A 21,367-nucleotide genomic window follows, 5' to 3' on the forward strand; every position below is an offset into this window, starting at 1 on the left:
AAATCACAATTGCAAAACTTAACCACACTGATCAGAAACAGAATATTCCTGTGTGTTCCTTGCTGTTTAAATGAGCTTATACTTGCAATAACTGTTCACACACCTTGCGTTCAAAAAGATGTTTCTAGTGAATGTGGCCACACACTTTTTACTTTATTAGAAACAATGTTCTTTTTATCTTCCTACTGTCCGGCTAGGATCCTTAATACATAAACTTTTGAAGTTTCATCATCTTACATAAAGATGAATTAAGTCTGCTTTTGAAACTAATTTAGTTTATACTCACAAACATCACAGCACTTACATTTTACGTTGCCTGCTTGTTATACATGCTTTATATATCTCCAAGCAGAAAACCTCTTCGTGCTACACCTCGTTGTACTGTGGCAGCATTGTGGTACCTTCACTACTAGCAGTGCTTCCCAAAAAAAGTGAATTGCTTGTTAACAAAATAAATGTATTTTTCATTGTCCATTTCTCAGTCTAAGATTAATGTGAATATATGTATATAAAAAAACCCACTATCGAACAATTACTACAATCAGTTCTTGCTAATGCTATTCTCGTATTTCATGTAAAACTTTTAAAACTATATGACCTTTCAGTGACTGAACACGTGACCTCTTTACTTTCAGTCCAACTGTGCTATCCACTGCACCGCTGAGTGCCTTTTTGGTCCACTGTCTCTGCCAAGTGTCTTCCAGAAATGAAATCAGCACTAAGGTTTGCCAAGAATAATTTTATTGGGCTTTTGGTCACAGCTCATGGTCATGACAGTTGACAATCTAGTTACAATATACAGTCTCATTTACAAATGTTCTACAATTCCTTAGAGAATATTGAATTGTGTTTTATTCATCTCATGGCATACATTCGTAATCCATTTGGTTTGCGTACAGGAAACATGTCAAAAATTTATAATACAGTTACAATGATTTTTACATTAATAAATAATAGCACTATAATAAATAATAACACTATAAGGATATTTCTTGGAATATGTAACACAATGTAGCCAGCTCAAATTTCCAGTTTGTCCTGCATGAATTCATTCACTGAGTAATAAAACTTCAGTGTCAGTACCTCAAATAGCTTTCTTTTAAGTGAAACTAAATTCATCTGCATCAACTTGTTCCCTTTTAATTTTTACGAATTTTCATTCCCATGTATTGAGGTCCCTGGGCATACAGGGGTGGGGAGCATAAAATTTTCTTTGTTTCTAGTATCATGTGAATGGACATTATGGTTTCCCTCAAATAATTCATGTCTGGTGTACAAAAACATAACAATCTCACATATGTCTAAGGATGGCAGAGTTAATATTTTCAGTTTTCTAACTGATGATCGACATGTTTCTTTGTGATTTGCAGTGCACATATTTCAAATGATTTTCTCTCTGTATTTTTAGTATCCGCACAACATTTGTTGAGTTACCCCAAAAAACAATACCATACCTAAGATTGGATTCAAAGTAGCTTGTATATGCTACTTTTTGCTTGTCCATGTCAGTTGTAGTTGATAATATTTGCATTGCAAATGCAAAGCTGCTCAGTTTGTTTGCTAGTTATTCAATGTGTGCCTGCCAGCTCAATTTTTTTTTATCTACATTTAAACCTAAGAATTAGTTTTGAGCGAGTTTAAAGATGTTGCAGAGAGCAGGGAAAAGAATGTCTGTTGTTGCACATATCGCCGTTCTAAATGAGTGGAGCATTAATGCATCAACTTTCACTAGGTTTCCATTATAATCATTTACAAAATTCCTTTCTATTGTTACTTAAAAATTGTAGTTGCATTTTCCATCACTAAACAGTGTTTGCAGAAAAACTACATAAAAACATAGTAACTTTGACCAACACTCCTGTAACATGTGTAGCTTCATCTTTACTTCTAAGCTATGACATCACCAGAGCATCAGCCAGCAACAGAATGTTTTTGATCATGTGACCAAATCTTGATATGTAATGATTTTTAAGCTTTATCTACATAAAAATAACACATATTTTGTGAGAATATTGACCAGATATGCCATTTAAATGGTTCAATCAATCAGAATAACAACAATCTGAGACATATTTTTAACACATGAAAATAACCTAAAGCATTTCTATACTGGACCAATATCATTAAATAGAATAATGCTGTTACTATATGAACATGTATATGTGTATTAATATTGTAGTAAAACAGAGCTCTGAAGTGATTTTGAAGAACTGCCCATGTTAACACATTTTGTCTATTTTAGTAAAAACATCCCACTCTGCTATGCATGATGAACCATACATAGCACTTTCATAAGTCTTCCAGATGTGCTGCAAGCTAACACCTTTGTTGTTAAGGGGTAGTGGTTTTATGCTATGAAAACTAATCTTTTCCATTGCTGAACAGCTTACTAAAATAATTTTTCTCTTTGTTGGTTAAAAGTGATTTTTTGACACATTTTGGGCTCTGCCCATCAGCAGAAATATCAAAAATAATTGTCTCTATACAGAGTAAGAATAAAGTAATAAAGTCTTCATACAGAGTACTCAGAGTGAAGACTTTCATATTTTTTATATTTCTTATGATGGTCAGAGCCCAGAATACGCCAATAAATCAATTCTGAACAGGGAAGTGAAGAATTATTGAAGCAGTGGAAAAAGATTCAGGTTTACACAATGGTCACATGCCCCCTACGCTTCCTCATGTCACACCTGAAGTTATCCTATGAACACACTGATCACTGCTGCTCTGGTTAAAAATTTTGGATGCTGAAGCTACTGTTAGAAATTTTCACCACAGCATAGGAATAAAAGAAGGATGAATATCTAACCGACACGTCTGTCTTTGAGCTTCTTCCTATCTGCCGGTTATTCTCACAGAGTGTGTAGGAAGTGTCTTCCGTCACTCCGAGAACATCAATTTACATTCTGCTCTCAAATATGAAGATGACTATGCACAGAGAGCAACAATACATAAATTTCATGGTAAATTAAAAGCATGTGCTGGACTGGGACCAGAAACAAGAATTTTGACTTTGCATGATATCCAGGTATGACTTTTGGCTTTCCTTCACAGCTCTACTTATGCCAATATCTCTCTTCTACTTTCAAACATTTACAGAAGCTTTCCTACATATGTAACAGGACCAGGAAAGGGCCAAGTTATGAGTTTCGAGTCCTGGTCAAGTACACAGTCTACATCTGCCATGAAGTTTCAAAACAGTGCACACCTAACTTTCACATTAACTGATTTATACTTCCCTGAGTTTTCACAGTCTGTGGTTTTCCTTAATTTATCATATCCACTGTACATTACAAGATTCACTGCATTTACTGTCTATTTAAGAATCCTATATCAAATACCATTTTTAACACTTGTCCCTTAAGTTTGTACGTACCATAAATCGCCATTAGGAAATGTGCAAATAATTAATACCTCCCATACTATGGAACTGAATTCATATTAGGTGGGAAGGTCACAGCAGTTTCATGAAAATAGCACAGATAATCATACAAGAGGGCAAAAAGACTGACAGTTTTCAATTCTAAATGGAAATGGTGGACACTATTACTCACTGAGTACACTGGCATCGTTTGGAATAATGCATCTGCTGCACAAATGGCGTCTCCATTGGCAGCTGAGTGAAGCTTCAGCACAGCACGAGCCGCATCAGTGCGACCTTGCAGCACGAGGCCCGTCAAGGTTTCCCAATATTTTGCCTGTGTTTCTGCTGGGCTGCTACAGCCACTGGTAGTGATCATCGCTGCAGCTTGCCGCTCATAGTGAAAGTAATGGAAACGCACCCATTCTAGCAGATGGGGCAGCACAGCATCGCCTTCAAGGGTAAGGAAATTCGTAATTTTTTTTAAAGCAAGAGAGACACATGTTAATATTAACGAATGCTTTACAAAATACAATTACACATTTTGAATACAGATTCCCTATAAAATATCCCATGCCTAAACTTACACCTTATATGCTTGTGTTAGTGTAGATAGTTTTGCATTGCTGTCACTATTATTAACTGTTAGGTTACTGAAAAAACTATAAGAATGTTATCAATACACTTTCATAAATACCTACCTACAAAAGTCTGCCATTTATCTGGGAAGTGTTGTCTTTGTGACACCTAAAAAAACCTTTCCTAGGCAGATCTTGGCAAAAACTCTTTTAGTAAAAACTGTGAAGTTCCAATGATAAGACTATGAATGGATCAAAACACACTGCCCAATCCTACCCCAATCAACTTGGTGTGGAAATCAAATGCAACATACAGAAAAACCAAAAAAAACACACACACACACACACACACACACACACACACACACACACACACACAAAACTGCTACCTCTGGCCAGATTGCAACCATTACATTAAACAAAAGCAGCAGTCTTGAGTGTGGTGGGAGAGCATGGTATGGGTGGAGGAAAAATGTTGTTTGACGGAGCACGTAGGGACTAGAAAGTGGCAGGACAAGGCTGACGAGTACAGCATCAGGAGGCTATTGAGGAAGGTGGGGGGGGGGGGGGGGTTTAGTGGAAAAGAAGAAGAGCAGGGAGGGGAAAACACTGATGGGTGCATTGGCAAAGGGAATGTGATGTAACGGTAACTTCCATCTGCGCAGTTCAGAAAGTTGGTAGTTGAGGGGAAGGTCCAGATGGGCTGGACTATGAAACAGCTATTGAAATCCAGCATGTTATGTTCACCTGCACATTGTGCCACAGGATGGTCACCTTTGCTCTTGGTCACAGTCTGGAGGAGACCATTCTCCCTGGTGAGCAGTTGGTTGGTAGTCACACCAATATAAAAGGCAGTGCAATGACTGAACAGAGCTGGTATATGACACGGCTGATTTCACACGTGGCCTGGCCTCTGATGGGGTAGGATAAGCCTGTGACTGGGCATGCCTCAAATTTGGGCAGGTCTCACACTTGGGTCATCCACAGGGATATGATCCCTATGGCAAACAGATGAGGTTGGGAATGGCATAGGGATGGACTAGGATGTTTAAGAGGTTGGGTGGGCATGGATCATCACTTTAGGAGGGGGGGAAGGATCTTGGGTGTGATGTCTTTCATTTAAGGCATAGTGGTGGACAATCACAGCTTTGACAAAGGACATGGATCAATTTTTCCAGTCCAGCATAGTACTGGGTGATGAAGGGGCCATGTCTTTGTAGTGTTTCTTGGGGGTTGTGGGTTGGACGGAGGGGGGGGGGGTGGGGGAATATGTCACATGTCACTAGAAACCTGTTTGCGGACTAGGTCTAGGGAAGGGACTTCGGGAAGGATGGTGAGGCCAACCTGTAGGTAAGGAATTCTTGGAAGGCGCCGGGATGATTAGGTGCAAGAGAGGAGGATCATGGCTGGATGGTGTACGAACTGGAAGAGGCGGGGTTAAATGTTGGGATTATGTTGGCTTCGCTTGTAGGGATTGATGGCAAAGAAGGGTTTCCATTGTAGGAATTGGGTGGAGGAGAGAGTAGATCTTTTACTAGTCTCGTATGTTTAAATTTGTGTGCAGTGCCAACGGTGAGGTTTTTGGATAGGACTGAAACTTCTGTGAGACTGAGGATTTTTGTGTAAAAGTTAAGCACAGTGTTTTGAGATCGTAAACATAAGCAAATGGGTAAATTCAATCTTCCAAGGTTTTTGGAAAGCATTGGAAAACATTTGGCACTATACTGTAATGTTGACTGATCCAAGATCTGGTAATATAGAGTATTTCTTTCATTTAGTATGTATTATGCTCTGGATGGAATGACGCAATGTACCCGTGTATTTTTGGGAACTGTTTGAGAACTGTCAACTTGGAAGAGCAATGGATGTCGAGGCTGTACTATAAATTATTTCCTGTACACAGTTTAAAGAAATAACCCTTCACTCATTATTGGCTGATTTTAGTTGCTTTCTGAATAATTATTCTGTGACAATAAAGATGATGTACAGATTATCACAATTCTGTTTTTATGTACATAATTCTACGTAGAGCACTAACATCATGCATGCACTGTTTTTCTTTTGCACCCTTGAGCACCATGTGCAGATGGCTGCCATGCTGTTTGGCACCTGTGCTGCAATGTGCCTCTAATTGCTACTATGTTTATGTCAGTGTCTTGTCAGGTAAGTATGAAACATGCTACCATTAATTTTTATGTACTCAGGTAAGACAATTGTGACAGTTTGTTGCCTTGCAGTTTTGAGAGACCTGAAAAATTGGAGGTTATGAGATGTCCATTGTGATTTGCGGGCATTCTTATTTTAAGGCTATAAAAGAATAGGACATAGAGTTCGATATCACAGCCAGAACAGAGAAATGCTGAAAATCCACACATCAGAGAATGTATGGTGAGACAAATTTCAGGAGAATGCTAAGAACCTTTAAGGTTTGCACCACCACAAATGAGCTCTTGCGGGCAATAGAAGTTTTTAACACGAGTTCACAAAAGGAGTCTTAAGTAAAATAAAATCACAGCTTCTATGGAGAAAATCTTTTTTAAAAGCAGCAGGCACACTGACAAAATTTACAAATAAAATAGAAGACTTCTATGAGCTAAATAAGTCAACCATTTGACATGTTATTCAGAAACTGAGATTCAGATAGAGGAAAGTTAAAACAAAGAGCCTGTGCTGATGGAAAATAACTGCATACTAGGAAAGAGAGTTGAGTTCTTGTAGGAAATCTAGAGACTTATGAAATATTGGATCAACTATTTAATACACTGGTTTCGTGTGGTGCATATCATTCCACCATTTGGATGGAAGGAACAGAAAATGTCTTGTGTATCAGGAAACAGATATGATTATCACTGATAAAGTGTTCAAATGTTGCAGAAAGAGAAATATACAAGAGTGAATCAAATACAAATGGGATTTCATTTACAGAAAATTGTTTATTGAGAAACAAAAGACAGTTACAATGTATTTTGCAACACAGTTTCCCACTTTAGAAGTACATTTTTCACAGTGAGAAGGAAGGTTTTGTATTGCAGCATTGTAGAATGAAGCTGGTTGCGTCAGGTGCCAACTGAGCACAAACTTCTCCATGCCCTCATCATCTTCCAATTGATGCCCTCTTAGGGCTTCTTTAAGCAGTCCAAACAATTGAAAATCAAAGGGCGACAGATCTGGGCTCTAAGGAGGGCGATCATGATCAGTCCAGTGCATTTCCTGTAGTTTGGAAATCGTTAGAGCAGCAGAATTAGACCTGGTATTGTCATGAAGGAAAATGACCCGTCAAATTGGCTGGTCTCGTCTTTTGGGATGGTGTGTAAACCCTCATCTTCAATAGTTTGCAGTAGTATGCAGCACTGACTGTATGTTACTCATGCAAAAAATCAATGAATAAAATGCCTTGCTGCTCAGAGGGGGGGGGGGGGGGGGGGAGGGGGGGGGAGTTGAATGAAGCTTGCCTGCTGACAGTTGAGTCTTTGCTTACACTGGGGCTCCCTCCTCTCCTGGCTTGTTTGGATTTGGGAGTGCAGTGGTGGAACGACGTTTCATCACAGGTGACAATCTGACTCAAAAATGCTTGCTGTAAGATTCTGACAGACCTTCTAATGCTTCAGATTTTCAGTCAAATGGCAAGGGACCCATCTGCAACTCAATTTACAGAACTGTAGGTCATTTGTGGTGATCACTTGACAGCTCCTATCACTTATTCTGACCTGTTCCGCAATTTCTGATACTCTCCCCCAAAGATTACCTTCAAGAATGCCTCGAACCGCACAAATGTTTTCATATGTAATGCTAGTCTAAGGATGCTGATCATGTTGCTGATGATCTTGTCCTTCCTTGAACTTTTGTGTCAGATAAACACAATGATCACCAAACTGTGCAGTCTATCTCTGTGAAATTTCCATTGCTTGAACTGCTTCACAAGCAAGAAATTTTAAATTATGCATTGCACAGTGGAGTTGTGCACCCATTTCTTCAACATTGTTAGTGTTACTGATGAAGCTGTTGGAAGTATGTAACGACCGACTCTCCCCATGCCTAACATTAGAAGTGTGGGTCTGGTCCTACCAACTGTTGATACTCAGGAACAAAATTCCCATTTATATTTGACTCATCCTTGTAATGCTGTGCATCAAAGACAAAGATAGGTTTGTGCAAAAGGGTAGCTTAATTTTATTGGGCAAAGAGGCAGTACAGATTACCATTCAGAGATGAATGAAGACAAAGAAATTAAATTCTGTGGTTGCATGTCCATTAGCCATAATGGGTAACAAAACAATAGTACTTGGTTTCTGATGAAATTTTAATATAGAAACTACTAACAGCTGTAAAATGATGTGTCTGGGACTGAAAATAATACTATTCTATAGTAACTGACAGTTGCAGACATTACACCATCAAATTGTTAGTTTAAACACAATGTGTTGCCGCTATCTACCATCTTTTGGTTCTATGAGGCCTTTAATGATGTGGCACCTATTCAATCATACCTCAGTACTATTTGTCCACTGCCTCTCACATTAATGACAATGATATAAATGGCTCAAAAATATTTTTGCAACCTCTACATACCCGTGAATGTGTGTGACCTTAGATTCATGGGCAACTGGGAACAAAAGAATGAGTCTTTTGAAGGTAGAGAAATAATTAAAGGAGTAAATATAACAGCTCACTAAATAGCCTCTATATTTTGTGAGTTGTTTACCTTTACTCTTTAAATGATTTACATTCAACCAGGGCTTCCCATTACCATACAAAACTACAAAAACAGCTTTGCCTGAAAAAAAAAAAAAGGCATTATGCTCAATGGCGAACATCTTTACATTGCTATAAATCTCGGATTCTCGAAGGTGTGCTGTCCGTGAGTTAACAAAGACACTCCTGTTCAATCCCATTTTGACAGGAGCCCTCCTGAAATGATGCAAAGTGTGAAGAAGGTTCTTGCTATGGTGTACTGCCAAGTTTCAACTAAGCCCAAAGCAAGCACAATCAGTTACCTGTCAGAAGATGCTGTAGGACATTCCTCCTGCCACCAGATGGAAAGTGTTCAAAATTTGGGCCCAATGTGCATGCATATCATCATCTTGAAAGACAAACCCGTCACCGAAATACTGACTGTAGTATAGTGAATTAAAATGGAAAATTCTTTCCCGTTACTGCATAACCCTCTAATTCTCCATGACGGCACAGAGATGACCGACATCCATTCAGGATACTGGCACAAATCGTAACTCACCCAACCTGCAGCTGAATCCACAGAAATGCATGCCTATGATATGAACTAGTACCTGTCCACCTCTGCATGCTCATGGCAATCATCAGATGTCAGACAAATCCTGCATTCCTTGGTGAAGAAAACACTCTTTTAGGTTCCACTCCAGTGCATTCTACGTGCACCATGGTGCTAGGAGAGTTCATGATGTTGTTTGTAATGGATGACTGCAGGGCAGATTGATTGTGTGGAGGCAGCTGAAAACTGTTTGGTCTTTTTTCACAGCCCTCACAGTTGTCCCAAAAACAGGAAGTGCACAGATCTGTTGCATTTTATTTGGGAGTACATATGAATCAAAGGCTATATTTTAGGCAGCAGCCATCAGATAACGTAGCTGACAGGAAGTGATCGCTACTAGGAAGATAATGTTGAATATTGTTGCACTGACTGTATCGCTTAATTTGCACTTTTATGAAACTTTTGTATCATTGCGAAATACACGTGCACACGCACGCATGCACACTGATTTCATTGTTTAGTTGCTCAAGAAAAGATGTATTCCAGAATTTTTTGATATATCTCTACATGAACAAACTTTTTTTTAGACATTTTGGAAGTTATTAGTGTTTTACACAACATATATTGTAGTAAATTGGCATTTATAATTTTCAGTTAATATAGTATGTATTATATACACTTTATTTTAACTTTACATGTGGCAAGGGCCTTATCGACCATATGCCTGCTCTACGAGCCTCTTCCACTTCTTCCTGTCCAATGCGCTGTTTGTCCAGTTGCTGCTGCTGTTCATCCTCATTGTGTCCTCCCGAATGTTATCCAGCCATCTGATTCTGGGTCTCCCTCTTCTTCTCGTTCCTTCTATTGTTCTGCTGAATGCCATTCTACGTGGTCTAGTCTCTGTCATTCTTGCTATATGGCCTGCCCAATTCAACCTTCTCCTCTTGAGCACTTCGACGATGTTACGGTGTTTGTACAGCCCTCTTAATTCTTCATTTCTTCTTATTCTCCATTCCATGTTATTTTTGTTGTATACAGGCCGAAAAATTTTCCTTAGTACTTTTCTTTCGAATATTAACAGTTTTTCTTCATCTTTCTTTCTAAATATTAATGTTTCACATCCATATAACATCACAGGTAGAATGGTCGATTGATATAAGCAGATTTTGAAGTTACTGCTAAGTGATCTTTTTCTTAGAATTTTGATGAAACTAAAAAGTGTCTTGTTTGCTGTTGATAAACGGGCATCTATTTCTATATCTGTTCTGTTGTTATTACTAAAAATACTTCCTAGGTACTTGAAGTGGTCAACAGTCTTGAAATTAAATCCATCTACAGTCAGAGGTGCAGCATCTTTTCTGGTTTTCTTACTTATGGGCAGGTATTCTATCTTTTCTTCATTAACATGTAATCCTGTTTTCTCAGCAATTTTGTAGTAATTTTGCATCATTCTGATTAATTCTCTTTTGGAAGTACTTATTAGTGCTACATCATTTGCATAGGCAAGTCTTGTAATGTTCACATCTTTTAGCTGGATCCCTTGTGGACTAGTTTTAGAAAATTCTCTATCAATCTTCTCTAGGACAAGGTTAAATAAAATAGGTGAAATGGCATCCCCTTGTCTCAGTCCAGTGTACACCTTAAAATCTTCAGTTTCTCCTACCGGTGTCTTTATGAGACAAAGTTTCATCGATACACATTTTAACTAATCTGATTAATTTTGATGATATTTTAAATTCCTTCATTATATTTAGGAGTGTCTGTCGGTGTACGCTATCATAGGCCTTTTCAAAATATACGAATAATATGTGGACATCTACATTGAATTCTCATGCCTTCTCAGTTACTTGTCTTAGGGTGAATAAGTGATCTAATGTGGATGTGGATCTGTTTTTGCGGAAACCACATTGGTAGTCCCCAATCAGTTCTTCTGTTATTGGTATCAGTCTGTTTAATAGGCAGCTTGATAAGATTATGTAGGTGACACACAGTAAGGCAATTCCTCTGTAGTTATCACAAACTAGTGGATCATTCTTCTTAAATGTGGGGCACACAATTGCAGTTTTCCAATCTGCAGGAATGGTTTCCGTCTCCCAAATTGTTTCTATTACCGCCTGTATTTCTAATTCCAGTTGTGGGCCTCCATTCTTTAATAACTCAGCGTAAATCTTGTCCCCGCCACAAGCCTTGTTATTCTTTAATTTCTTTATTGCGTGCTGTATTTCATTTACTGATGGGGTAGTAACTGTATCAGCTGTATCAATTGTATCAGGTTCTTCAAATTTAAAGTAAGAGAGTGAGTCATTGCAGTTGAGAAGTTGTGAAAAGTATGTCTTCCATCTGTTTTGGATGTAACTTTTGTTGGTCAATATTTTCCCATGCTGATCCTTTATAAACTGTTCCCTTTTATTGAATTTACCAAAGGATTTTTTTTTTATATTTTCATAAATCTGCCTCGTCCTGTGATGCTGGAAATCATACTCTGCTTCTCTGATCATATTGTTATAGTATTCCCTTTTCTCTTGTCTTAGGGTTCTTTGCATTTCTTGGCGGAGTTTATCGTATCTTTCCTTCAATGTCATATTGTCCCTTTCTTTAATCCATGCATTCCTCCCATTTCTTCTTATTATATATAGCCAGAAAAAAATTTACATTTTGCGATAAATGTGACTTCTGCCTCAAAATGCAAAAATGCGTAATTATCTAATAGATGTTATTTCATAATGAACTGCATCCAGATGAACCATTTTATCAGAGAGAATTTGAAATACTGCAGCTTTATTTCCTGCAGATAAATATCTGAAATTAAACTAATTTAGACAATCAACAAGGAAACGTTCTACTAACTGGAGACTGTGACACATTAGTGCAATTGATATATGTTGTCTGAGCTCCGAAGTCATATTTTGATCAATCCAGAGAAGGAAAAAACATTTCGATTGCACTAGAGATCTTGAAGGCACCTTCACTATCTGTCCTGCGTGGTCTAGTTAGCATTGTTGAGTCAGCCGTAGTGTTATTCTGATCATCACCGCAGAGGAAATTTTTGTACACAGTCTTTGCCAGTATTATCACTCTTGTGATATGGATGGTTTGAAAAAGGACATGAACCTGAAACTAGCCAGCATTAAGAAATAAAAAAGATTCTTCTTAATGCAGCTTATGATGGAGTTACAGCCATTTATTTCTTTTATGAAACAATTTGTGGACCTATGTTTCACTTGCAGCATGCTGTAACTTCGTAAATAATGAGCTATCTCTAACAGGATTACCACCTCCACATCAATAAGGTGGCTTCCAAACCTATCTTTCGTATGGAATCTGAGATTCATTTTTCTCACGTGGAATTTTGCAAGCCATACATAATGCACTCGAGGAGATGAGACTTTTGAAAAGCATTTAACTCAGTGCCACACCTCCACTTATTATCAGAAGTATGACTGTATGAGATACCAGAGGATATCTGTGAATGCAGCAATGATTTCTTGGTAGGAAGAATGCAGCATGTTACCTTGGTTGGAGTCACTGAAAGACAAAAAGTAACTTCAGCTGTGCCCCAAGGAGTGTGTTAGGATCTTTGTTGTTCAGGTTGCTTATTAACAATCTGGCAGACTATATTAACAGCAAATTCAGACTTTTTCAGACGATGTAGATCTTTATAACATTTTAGAGTAGTGCAAAGAGTGAAAATTGTTTTAAATATTCAGAAATGAAAAACTGTGCCTTTATCTTACATTAATTCACTCCGTATCTTTAATGGAAACATTCATGTTCATCCAACAAAAATATAGAATATGATACGCTACTTTCTGCAGGTTACGCTTTTCATTTATTTCCTTCCCCTCTACACATTGTTCTATGTGCTGCAGAAACTGTGTTCACTGTGCTTGCTACTTCTGTGTTTAGAATCACATGTTTCATGGTGTACAAGTAATATGCCTAAAAGACATACATGACTTTTCATTGAGGCTTTTAAAATTGATGTTTATCCTCACTTCCCCCCCCCCTCCCCCCCAAATAAAAACATGTAACTTATGAGATGTGTAGGCTGAAAACAATAGTGGTTGACAATTGTTGTCAAGACATTGTTATAAATTCACAAAGATTAGAACTATAACTATCAAACAAAGAAATAGTCAGCATAACTTGTTTGTAATTTAAATGAAATCTCATGATAAAATATGGTTAAAAAATAAGTACAAAGCCACAAACTGATAACTGTAAAAATTCTGTGAATGAATTTTGTACCTGGTATAATATCTACGAACAAAATCTCACTTAAATGCCACAAAAATTCAATGTTGTAGAAAATAGTAACCAAATGCAGGCAGACATCCTTTTCTTCATCAGTAACAATGGATGCTTCAGTTTGGAGATCCTCAAGACATGCTCGGATAATAGATCTGTAAATTAAAGTACATTTCATCAGGATTAATGCTGTCACATATTATATGTAAAGAAAAGTAGTTACTTTTTTATGTAACTTCAGCAATTTCATCTCAAACTATCAGCTGTCAATATACTGGAAAGAGCCGAAACTAGTTTAATAACAACATTAGTGTTAACAGGAATTCACATCCCAAAGCACAAATATTATGAAAATTATACAATAAGTTGCTTAAAAAGCACTCTTTTACCTTGGTTTTAAACAGCTGGCAATTCTGATTTCCTATCTTGCACCTGGCATCTGGCATGAGCCCATTAAAGACATTTTCACCCTAATATAAAACTACATTCTGAACATTAGACAGGGACAAAAGTTCAAAAGAACATTACTTTTACCTGTAGTACTGTTGTCAAACTACACAGTTCATCCTAATTTCATTCTTACTATTAACCACAATCATGATTAGGAAGCCTGTGAGTGTAACAATCCCAAGTCCAAGGACTGGTAGAATATTCTGATAATTATAGATCTCCAGCTAGCAACTTCATATAATATTACTATGGTATATGTCTGTAATATAAATACTTTTTTGATCATAGTTGTATTGCCACAGCAGATTATGTAATAGGATAGTACCAAATGAAAGTAATTTAGAAATCTCTGTAACTGTGTCAATCTGCAAATGGTAATCGTAAGTGCAAAGCTTGTAGAAGTGGCCAGGTTAATGTATCTGCCCACTGGTGGCACCTCAGACCATTACATGTCTAGGAATATCAGTACAGTTTAATTTAGTGAGTGTACGTTGATTCCTACTTCTGGCACCTGTAAAGCCATTTTATTTGTCTCAAATTGCTTATGAGTTTTTGTAAGAAATAGTTATGCTGTTGTCATGTACAGGGTGTATCAGCATCCTCTTGGCTGTGCCAGCTGTTGATGTGTTTGGACCCTTCTCCAGTGTACTTTGGTCAGCAGCAAACATCACAGTTTTTGAGGAGTTCTCCAGTGCCACTAGTTAATCATTTGTGTAGGTTAAGAACAGGAGACAGTCATGTACTGAACCTTGCTAGGCACAATATTTAACTTTCCTCACTCAGAACTAAGTTTTATTCCTTTGGTACCATTTATTAATGCTACCTTCTAATTTGTTATTGAGTTCTGAATCAATACATACAATGGATATGTCTGTAAGGCCACAAAATTTTAGTTTTCCAAGTAAAATTTTATGATTCGACATCTCAAGCCACACCAATGTCACACAATATGCTGTATCTTAATGTTTCTTGTTGATGTTTACCAGAACGGACTTTGTATGATCATATATTGCTTTCTCTGTAGTATATACTCTTCACGCAAACTGAACTCCCTGGTTGTTGAAATGTTACTGACAACAAAATAGTTTAATTTTCTGCTGTACACGATACTCTAATGTCACATGCTGGTCCATCCTTTCTTTTAGCTTCCAAGGAAATTATCCATAATATTAAAACAGAAAAGTGGACTCATAATTTACTAAGAATATTTTAACAAAAGAATAAAGTTTTCCATCTACTATGTTCTTGATAAACAGTCATTTTTCATCCAAAAATCTCCCTGAATAGTGTGGCAGTTGCCATTTTTGATTTTGCGAAACTGTAATTTCCCCCTTTTGAGCTAACCCTGATCAATTGGGGGGAGATTTATTGCTGTCACTTTACTGAAACTGCCAGCCAAACCTTCTATTATAGCACCCAATTTAACAAAAAGCATATTTATAAATAAATTAGTAAACTATAAATTGATGATGTGTAATGTCTTACAGTCCTTGAGAATGTTATGTGGGGAACAAACCAAACGCTTAGGTGCACTTTATTAGTACTACCACACTTAATACATTTGAGACAGTGCCCAGATATCACTTGGGCACTGGCTATTAACATTTTGACAAAACTAATCACTCATAAGAACACAATCACCTTCATTGTTATTGTCAGAATCACTTTAACACATGGCTGCCTTATGCTTCTTTATGGGCCTAAAGCTGTCACAGTCACTGGGATTGTCATCAGAACCATAAAAACATTCAAAGTAAACAGAAGTCCACTTCAGCCATAAATTTTGAACTCTCCCTTAAACTATCCGTTTCATTGTTACATTACAACATCATCAAGCATCTGTATACACAACAATATAATCAAGTGTAACAACAGTGGGAAATACTCCTCCTCATCCGTCCATTAAGTCTCCCCTGACCTGGGGCCTGGGTGACGTTTTCGACCTCTCCCCATTTCCTAAACCTCACCAGTCCCTTTTGTTCACCCCTCTTCCTTCTACTTCAACCCACTGCCAGAAGAAGGCTCCACTGGCTCTGAAAGCTTACAAATTCAAATACCTTTATAAGTGTGGTCTTCTCCTGCCACTGCTTGATGAGTAGAGTTTTTTAACTATCCAATTACATTTTCAAAAACTGATTATTTTTGTTGATATAATACATACACAGAAAAATATTGATGGGTATTACAAATTTGCTACAGAACAACATTACAACACCATGCAGAAGCAACTTAAAAATTTAGTTGACAGTGAGTGAGCAAAAATTAAATGATTGCTGGATGGGATTCACTGTTCTGTGCATAAAGAAGAGCTTTATGCTAAATATGCAGGCATGGAAAAATGTGTGTGAAATTTTATGGGACCCAGAATGATTTTTCAACTTAAAACCCTCTTATTGCTGAATATATGATGGAAAAAGTAATGCAGAAACAAAAATCAGAACACCTGGAATGGATTGCAGGCCTCTCATTTTAAGTGGACTTGACTGCAAACTGCCCACAGTAAGACAATTCAAAGTGAGAAACTGCTTTTTATGATTTGTGGGGAACAGCTGTAAAAAGAAAATCATGTTACAGATGAGACCATTCTGACACAGTACAGTTCCCAAACTAACGGGTGTAAAAGAAAATTAGAGGTTTGAAGAATTCATCGTGGCCTATAAAGTATTAGGAGGCTAGTTTCCTAAAAGTTTTGAGCACACTGTCAATCTTACATCTGTTTTCAAGCTCGTTTGCCACTTCAGTCGAGAGTTCTCCAGTGCATGTGCAGATGTAACTGGTTGATCTGCAATGTAATTCCCATTTTAAATACATTAAAATTATCCAGGACATCTACAGTGTTTTCCTTGCATCAAGTTTCCACATGTTCATAGTGAGGTTACAAAAGTGCTACAATATTTCAAACAACATTAGTGTGTGTAAGACCTTTATTTGATTATGAAACTAAGTAAGTCACAACTATATGGCAACCTGATTGCAAAAATCTGTGAAGTTGTTCACATCTGCCCATATGCTAATAGTTTGTACCACATAAAAATTAAGTAATATTTTCCCCATGCCACAAGTAATTAAATTACCTGAATTTTTTATTGCCTTTTTTGTGATCTATGTTGAGAAACATTGAAATATAAATCCTTGTCTTATCCAGTGCAGCTGCATTGCCATTTAAATGTGACATCTTTCCAGTTTCCCCCTCTTCATGCTCAGATAGCCATGACAGTGCAAGAAGTGTGCAGGCAGGCTGAACGCTAAGTCTTCCATGCCTGGGCATGGCTTGTGAGCCAAATTCTTGACTGCCCCTGCTATAGTGGAGTAGTGCAAAACAGGAACAAGAATGACAGGTGACTCAGTGGCTGTGCAACAAGACGAAAGAAGCTCAGAGGACAAAGCACGTTTCCATGCCTCTCCACTTCTCTCCCCCTCCTGGTATGCTTCTCCACATCCACATCCACATCCCCCCCCCCCCACTCCATATCACGTATACTGTTATGAATGGTGTCAGTTGTTATGGTATAAGTGGAGTTGATTGTTGCCATTTTGGAAGCTTCAAAATGGCTCTGAGCACTATGGGACTTACCATCTGAGGTCATCAGTCCCCTAGAACTTAAAACTATTTAAACCTAACTAACCTAAGGACATCACACACATCCATGCCCGAGACAGGATTCGAACCTGCGACTGTAGCGGTCGCGTGGTTCCAGACTGAAGCGCCTAGAACTGCTTGGCCACACTGGCTGGCACTTTGGAAGTATTAAGGCCCAATACTACAAAGTGAGCAACACATCACATATGATTCAGTAGTCACTGTGCATTTTGTATCCAGAATAAATATAGTCAAATCTTCAGTATCCTGAAGAATGAGGAGATAATCATCTTCCCACAGCTGCCATTATTTTTTGCCTTACTAAACAGACTTAGTACACAGCAAACAGTAGACAACCATTAGTTTCAGATCCGCACTGATAAAATAATATCTTTCATAATTCACTACTGTATTTCACCTATTTTCCTAGAAGTGTCCATCTCTGCTTTTTGCGAACATCTGCCAACCTGCATAAATGTATGCTGCTGCTCTTACGGAATGTCGCAACCAATGATCAAATAGCCGAATACCAGCTTATGGTTTGTGCACAGTTATTTGCATTACAGGTGACCTAATGACAAAGATTTTCTACCTATCTATAAATGTTATAGTTAGGTCTGCTCCAATAATATTCCTCACAGAATCAATGTTCACTTGCTCTGTAACGGTTTATGAAAGGGATAGTTGCTACTCACAATATAGCGGAGACACTGAGTCGCAGATTGGAACAACAAAAAGACTGCCACACAATAAGCTTTAGGACAACAAGGACACACACACACAGTCTCTGGCAGCTGAAGCTGAGTTTTGTGTGTGTGTGTGTGTGTGTGTGTGTGTGTGTGTGTGTGTGTGTGTGTGTGTGACAAAGGTCTTGTTGCCTAAAAGTGTGTGACAGTCTTTTTGTTGTGCCTATCTGCGACTCAGCATCTCCACTATATGGTGATTAGCAACTATCCTTTTCATAATATTGTTACATTCCAATCTGGATTTTCCATTATTTGTTTTCTTGCTTTTATAGTAATACCAGACATCAATAATGCAGACTAACTTCTGAAGTTCTAAATCCACAAAATTTGTTATTCGGTGCCAGCACTGAAAAATAAGTGAACATCAAAACACATGTGGGCACTGGAAGTTTAACATGGCTGTAAATAATGCAGCAGTGCCATAAACACATTTGCAGCCTGGTTAGAGTCCAGGAAGTGAGTACACACAACACAGTTTGTAGCATTTGACTTCAAGAAGACGACTGGGTTGGTCTTTGAAATCAATATAGACGCACATAAAAATTAAAGTGTTCTTGGGTGAAGCTGGTGATACCTCCAAACCTACCCACCAATGGTGGTAGCTGTTGTAGTTGAGTTGGTGTGAGGGAAGTGATCACCATCTCTCTCTTTCAAACCAATGTATTTTTCAAGTGAAACAATTTGAGTTTGTTCTCGAGCTTCTATGAATAATCCTGAATGCTACTTAATGTTTTTGAATGTTCTAGCAACCTCTCAAATGTTCTAGAACAGATCTTTGAAACGACATATATTGCAATGATCTCCACTTCAGCAAAACTGTGTTACCTGATGAGCTGTGCACTGTAGTGAAGACAGAACAGTTCATTGAAAAAGTGAATCCATTTATAGAGAGAACTACGTAAATGGAGATTGGTTGTGTGAGTGAACAATTCTAGCAATAAAAAACGATATAGTGCAATAAACAAATCAGCAAATACAGAATGTGATAACAGCTGCAGACAAAATATTTAAATCCATTGATAAAATGATGATCCAAGACAAAAGTGTAAATCTGCTGACAGAATTAAATTTATTCAATGACCCTAGTATGCCCTTGAAAAAGTTTGTGAACATCAGCATGGAAAAATAAATATTAACCAAAAAAGGAAAGGACAAGTCACTATTCACCCATGAATTGCTCTCGATTTCACTAACCTACCATTCAGCTTCAAAATTCTTCAATTTCTGGTAATATCAGCATATGGCCTGGCTATCAATAAATCACAAGGATAAACTTTATAGTGCTGCTGGTGAATTTAAATGAATGGAGTTTCTTGCAGGTACAACTGCACATAGCATGTTCGCATTTTGGACTTCCACAAAACTTTAGTCTTTGCACCTGAAATCTAAATACAAAATGTTGTTTTGTAAGACTAAATTTTGGGATCACTTACTACAAAAACGAAATGTTTAATTGCAGATGTTTCCCAATTCAGAAATCAATTGGGAAAAAAGACCAAGAGAAAGCAGGTCCTTTTGAGACATTATTGCGCACAAAAATGGCATCAACAGCTCGGTTCAGCAACAACTTATTACACTGAGACTTGAAAGATCAGGTCAAGGAAGTTGTTTGATGGATTCCGAGAGCTAAGAAACAACAGTCTACGCCTAATCAAAAGTAAGCACATGACATTAGAAACCACACAGCAATGTCAAAGATGCATGTAGCTGAGAACACAATCCAGTGTTAAGCCTGGAGGCAGCCTTTATACAGCAGTGAATGGCTGGCTGGCTGGCTGGTTGGTTGGTTTGGGGAAGGGGATCAAACAGTGAGGTCATCTGTCCCAATGGATTAGGTAAGGATGATGAAGTAAGTCAGCACTGCCCTTTCATAGGAACCATCCAGGCATTTGCCTAAAGTTATTTAGGGAAATCATGGAAAACTTATATCAGGATGACTGGATGCAGGTTTGAACCATCATTCTCCCGAATGCAAGAGCAGTGAATGTAAATGGCTGATGATAATCTAAGATACGAACGTTTACTGTTGGAAGCATTTTCTTTCCTCCACCATCCCCCTCGTCCTCGTCCACCCATTCCTCTCTCCTGTCTCACTCTTATATCTCATGACAATGAAGTCTGATCTTAGCTATTGGCACTGCTTTATGGCTGTCAAACCATTCGAGGGTTTGTTTATATTATAAGTTATCGCATTGTGACCTTTCAGTAGTCCACGACTCTTTCGTAACCTTGAAAATTCTTATAGTGGGTATAGCTGCAAGCAAATTCTATGTATGGAGATTATAATTTTTCTGACTACGTAACTGTTACGGCAGCAGTCTTGGGCAGACCACAATGGACAGCCACAGTGCGCAGTGGGCTAGCCACCCAAATGATTTTACAGTGAGGTCCTACAATAACACTGGCATAGTGTTCAGCAATTCAATGGTCTACTGTAGAGTTGGGACAAATTGCTATAGTCAAATTAAAATAACTTGATAGTTGACACTTGAGGCATCTTAGCTAGTTTCCTCCAATCAGAGCGCTCAATGTCATACCCAAACCATTCACAGTAGCCAAATTGTCAGTTCACTTCCAATTCCCTGTCCAGCTTTCTTTCTTGATGCTCCCCCCCTCCACACACACACACACACACACGCACACACGCACACACGCACACACGCACACACGCACACACGCACACACGCACACACGCACACACGCACACACACACACTAACAAAATACACTTGTTTTACACCAGCACTAACCAAACACTATCAGATCCTTCTGCTCAAGGCATGATTCAGCATGATTTATAATTATTATAATCACAGGGATCAGCTTACGTTAGATAAGGTTTGCACGACATTGTGTGAAGCTGAACTTTTGAAGACTGTAAATCATTGTGACCAGGCCACCACAGTCATATATGCAACACATTACTGCAATAATGGTGTGGCATAATGGCTAGGATATAATGCTGACATGTAGAAGGTTGAAGGTTCGAATCTCATCAAATACAGTCAAATTTTTTAATTTTGTAAATCTAATCAAAAGATTACAATTATCATTTTTATTCAATTAATGATTCACAACTGCTTTTTCTATTTCTGATACTTTGCCACATAATTTTCATCATCATATTAACTTTTTCATTTGCTCTTATTTTCCTTCTTTTCGTTAGTTCTTTGTTTGG

The 21,367-nt window shown here is 37.9% G+C and overlaps 1 protein-coding gene across 1 annotated transcript in view; it reads right to left on the reverse strand.

The window, feature by feature from the left end:
* Positions 1 to 21,367, reverse strand: part of LOC126162374 (nuclear pore complex protein Nup85) — a 139,270-nt gene that overhangs the window by 74,810 nt on the left and 43,093 nt on the right. Inside the window, exons 4-5 of the mRNA XM_049918832.1 lie at positions 13,415 to 13,569; positions 3,555 to 3,814 (exon numbers count right to left, since the gene is read on the reverse strand). Of these exons, the coding sequence (XP_049774789.1) occupies positions 3,555 to 3,814; positions 13,415 to 13,569 (415 nt within the window). The remainder of the gene's footprint in view (positions 1 to 3,554; positions 3,815 to 13,414; positions 13,570 to 21,367) is intronic.

Source organism: Schistocerca cancellata, chromosome 2 (genome assembly GCF_023864275.1).
Source record: "Schistocerca cancellata isolate TAMUIC-IGC-003103 chromosome 2, iqSchCanc2.1, whole genome shotgun sequence".
In the NCBI taxonomy this organism is placed as follows: domain Eukaryota; kingdom Metazoa; phylum Arthropoda; class Insecta; order Orthoptera; family Acrididae; genus Schistocerca; species Schistocerca cancellata.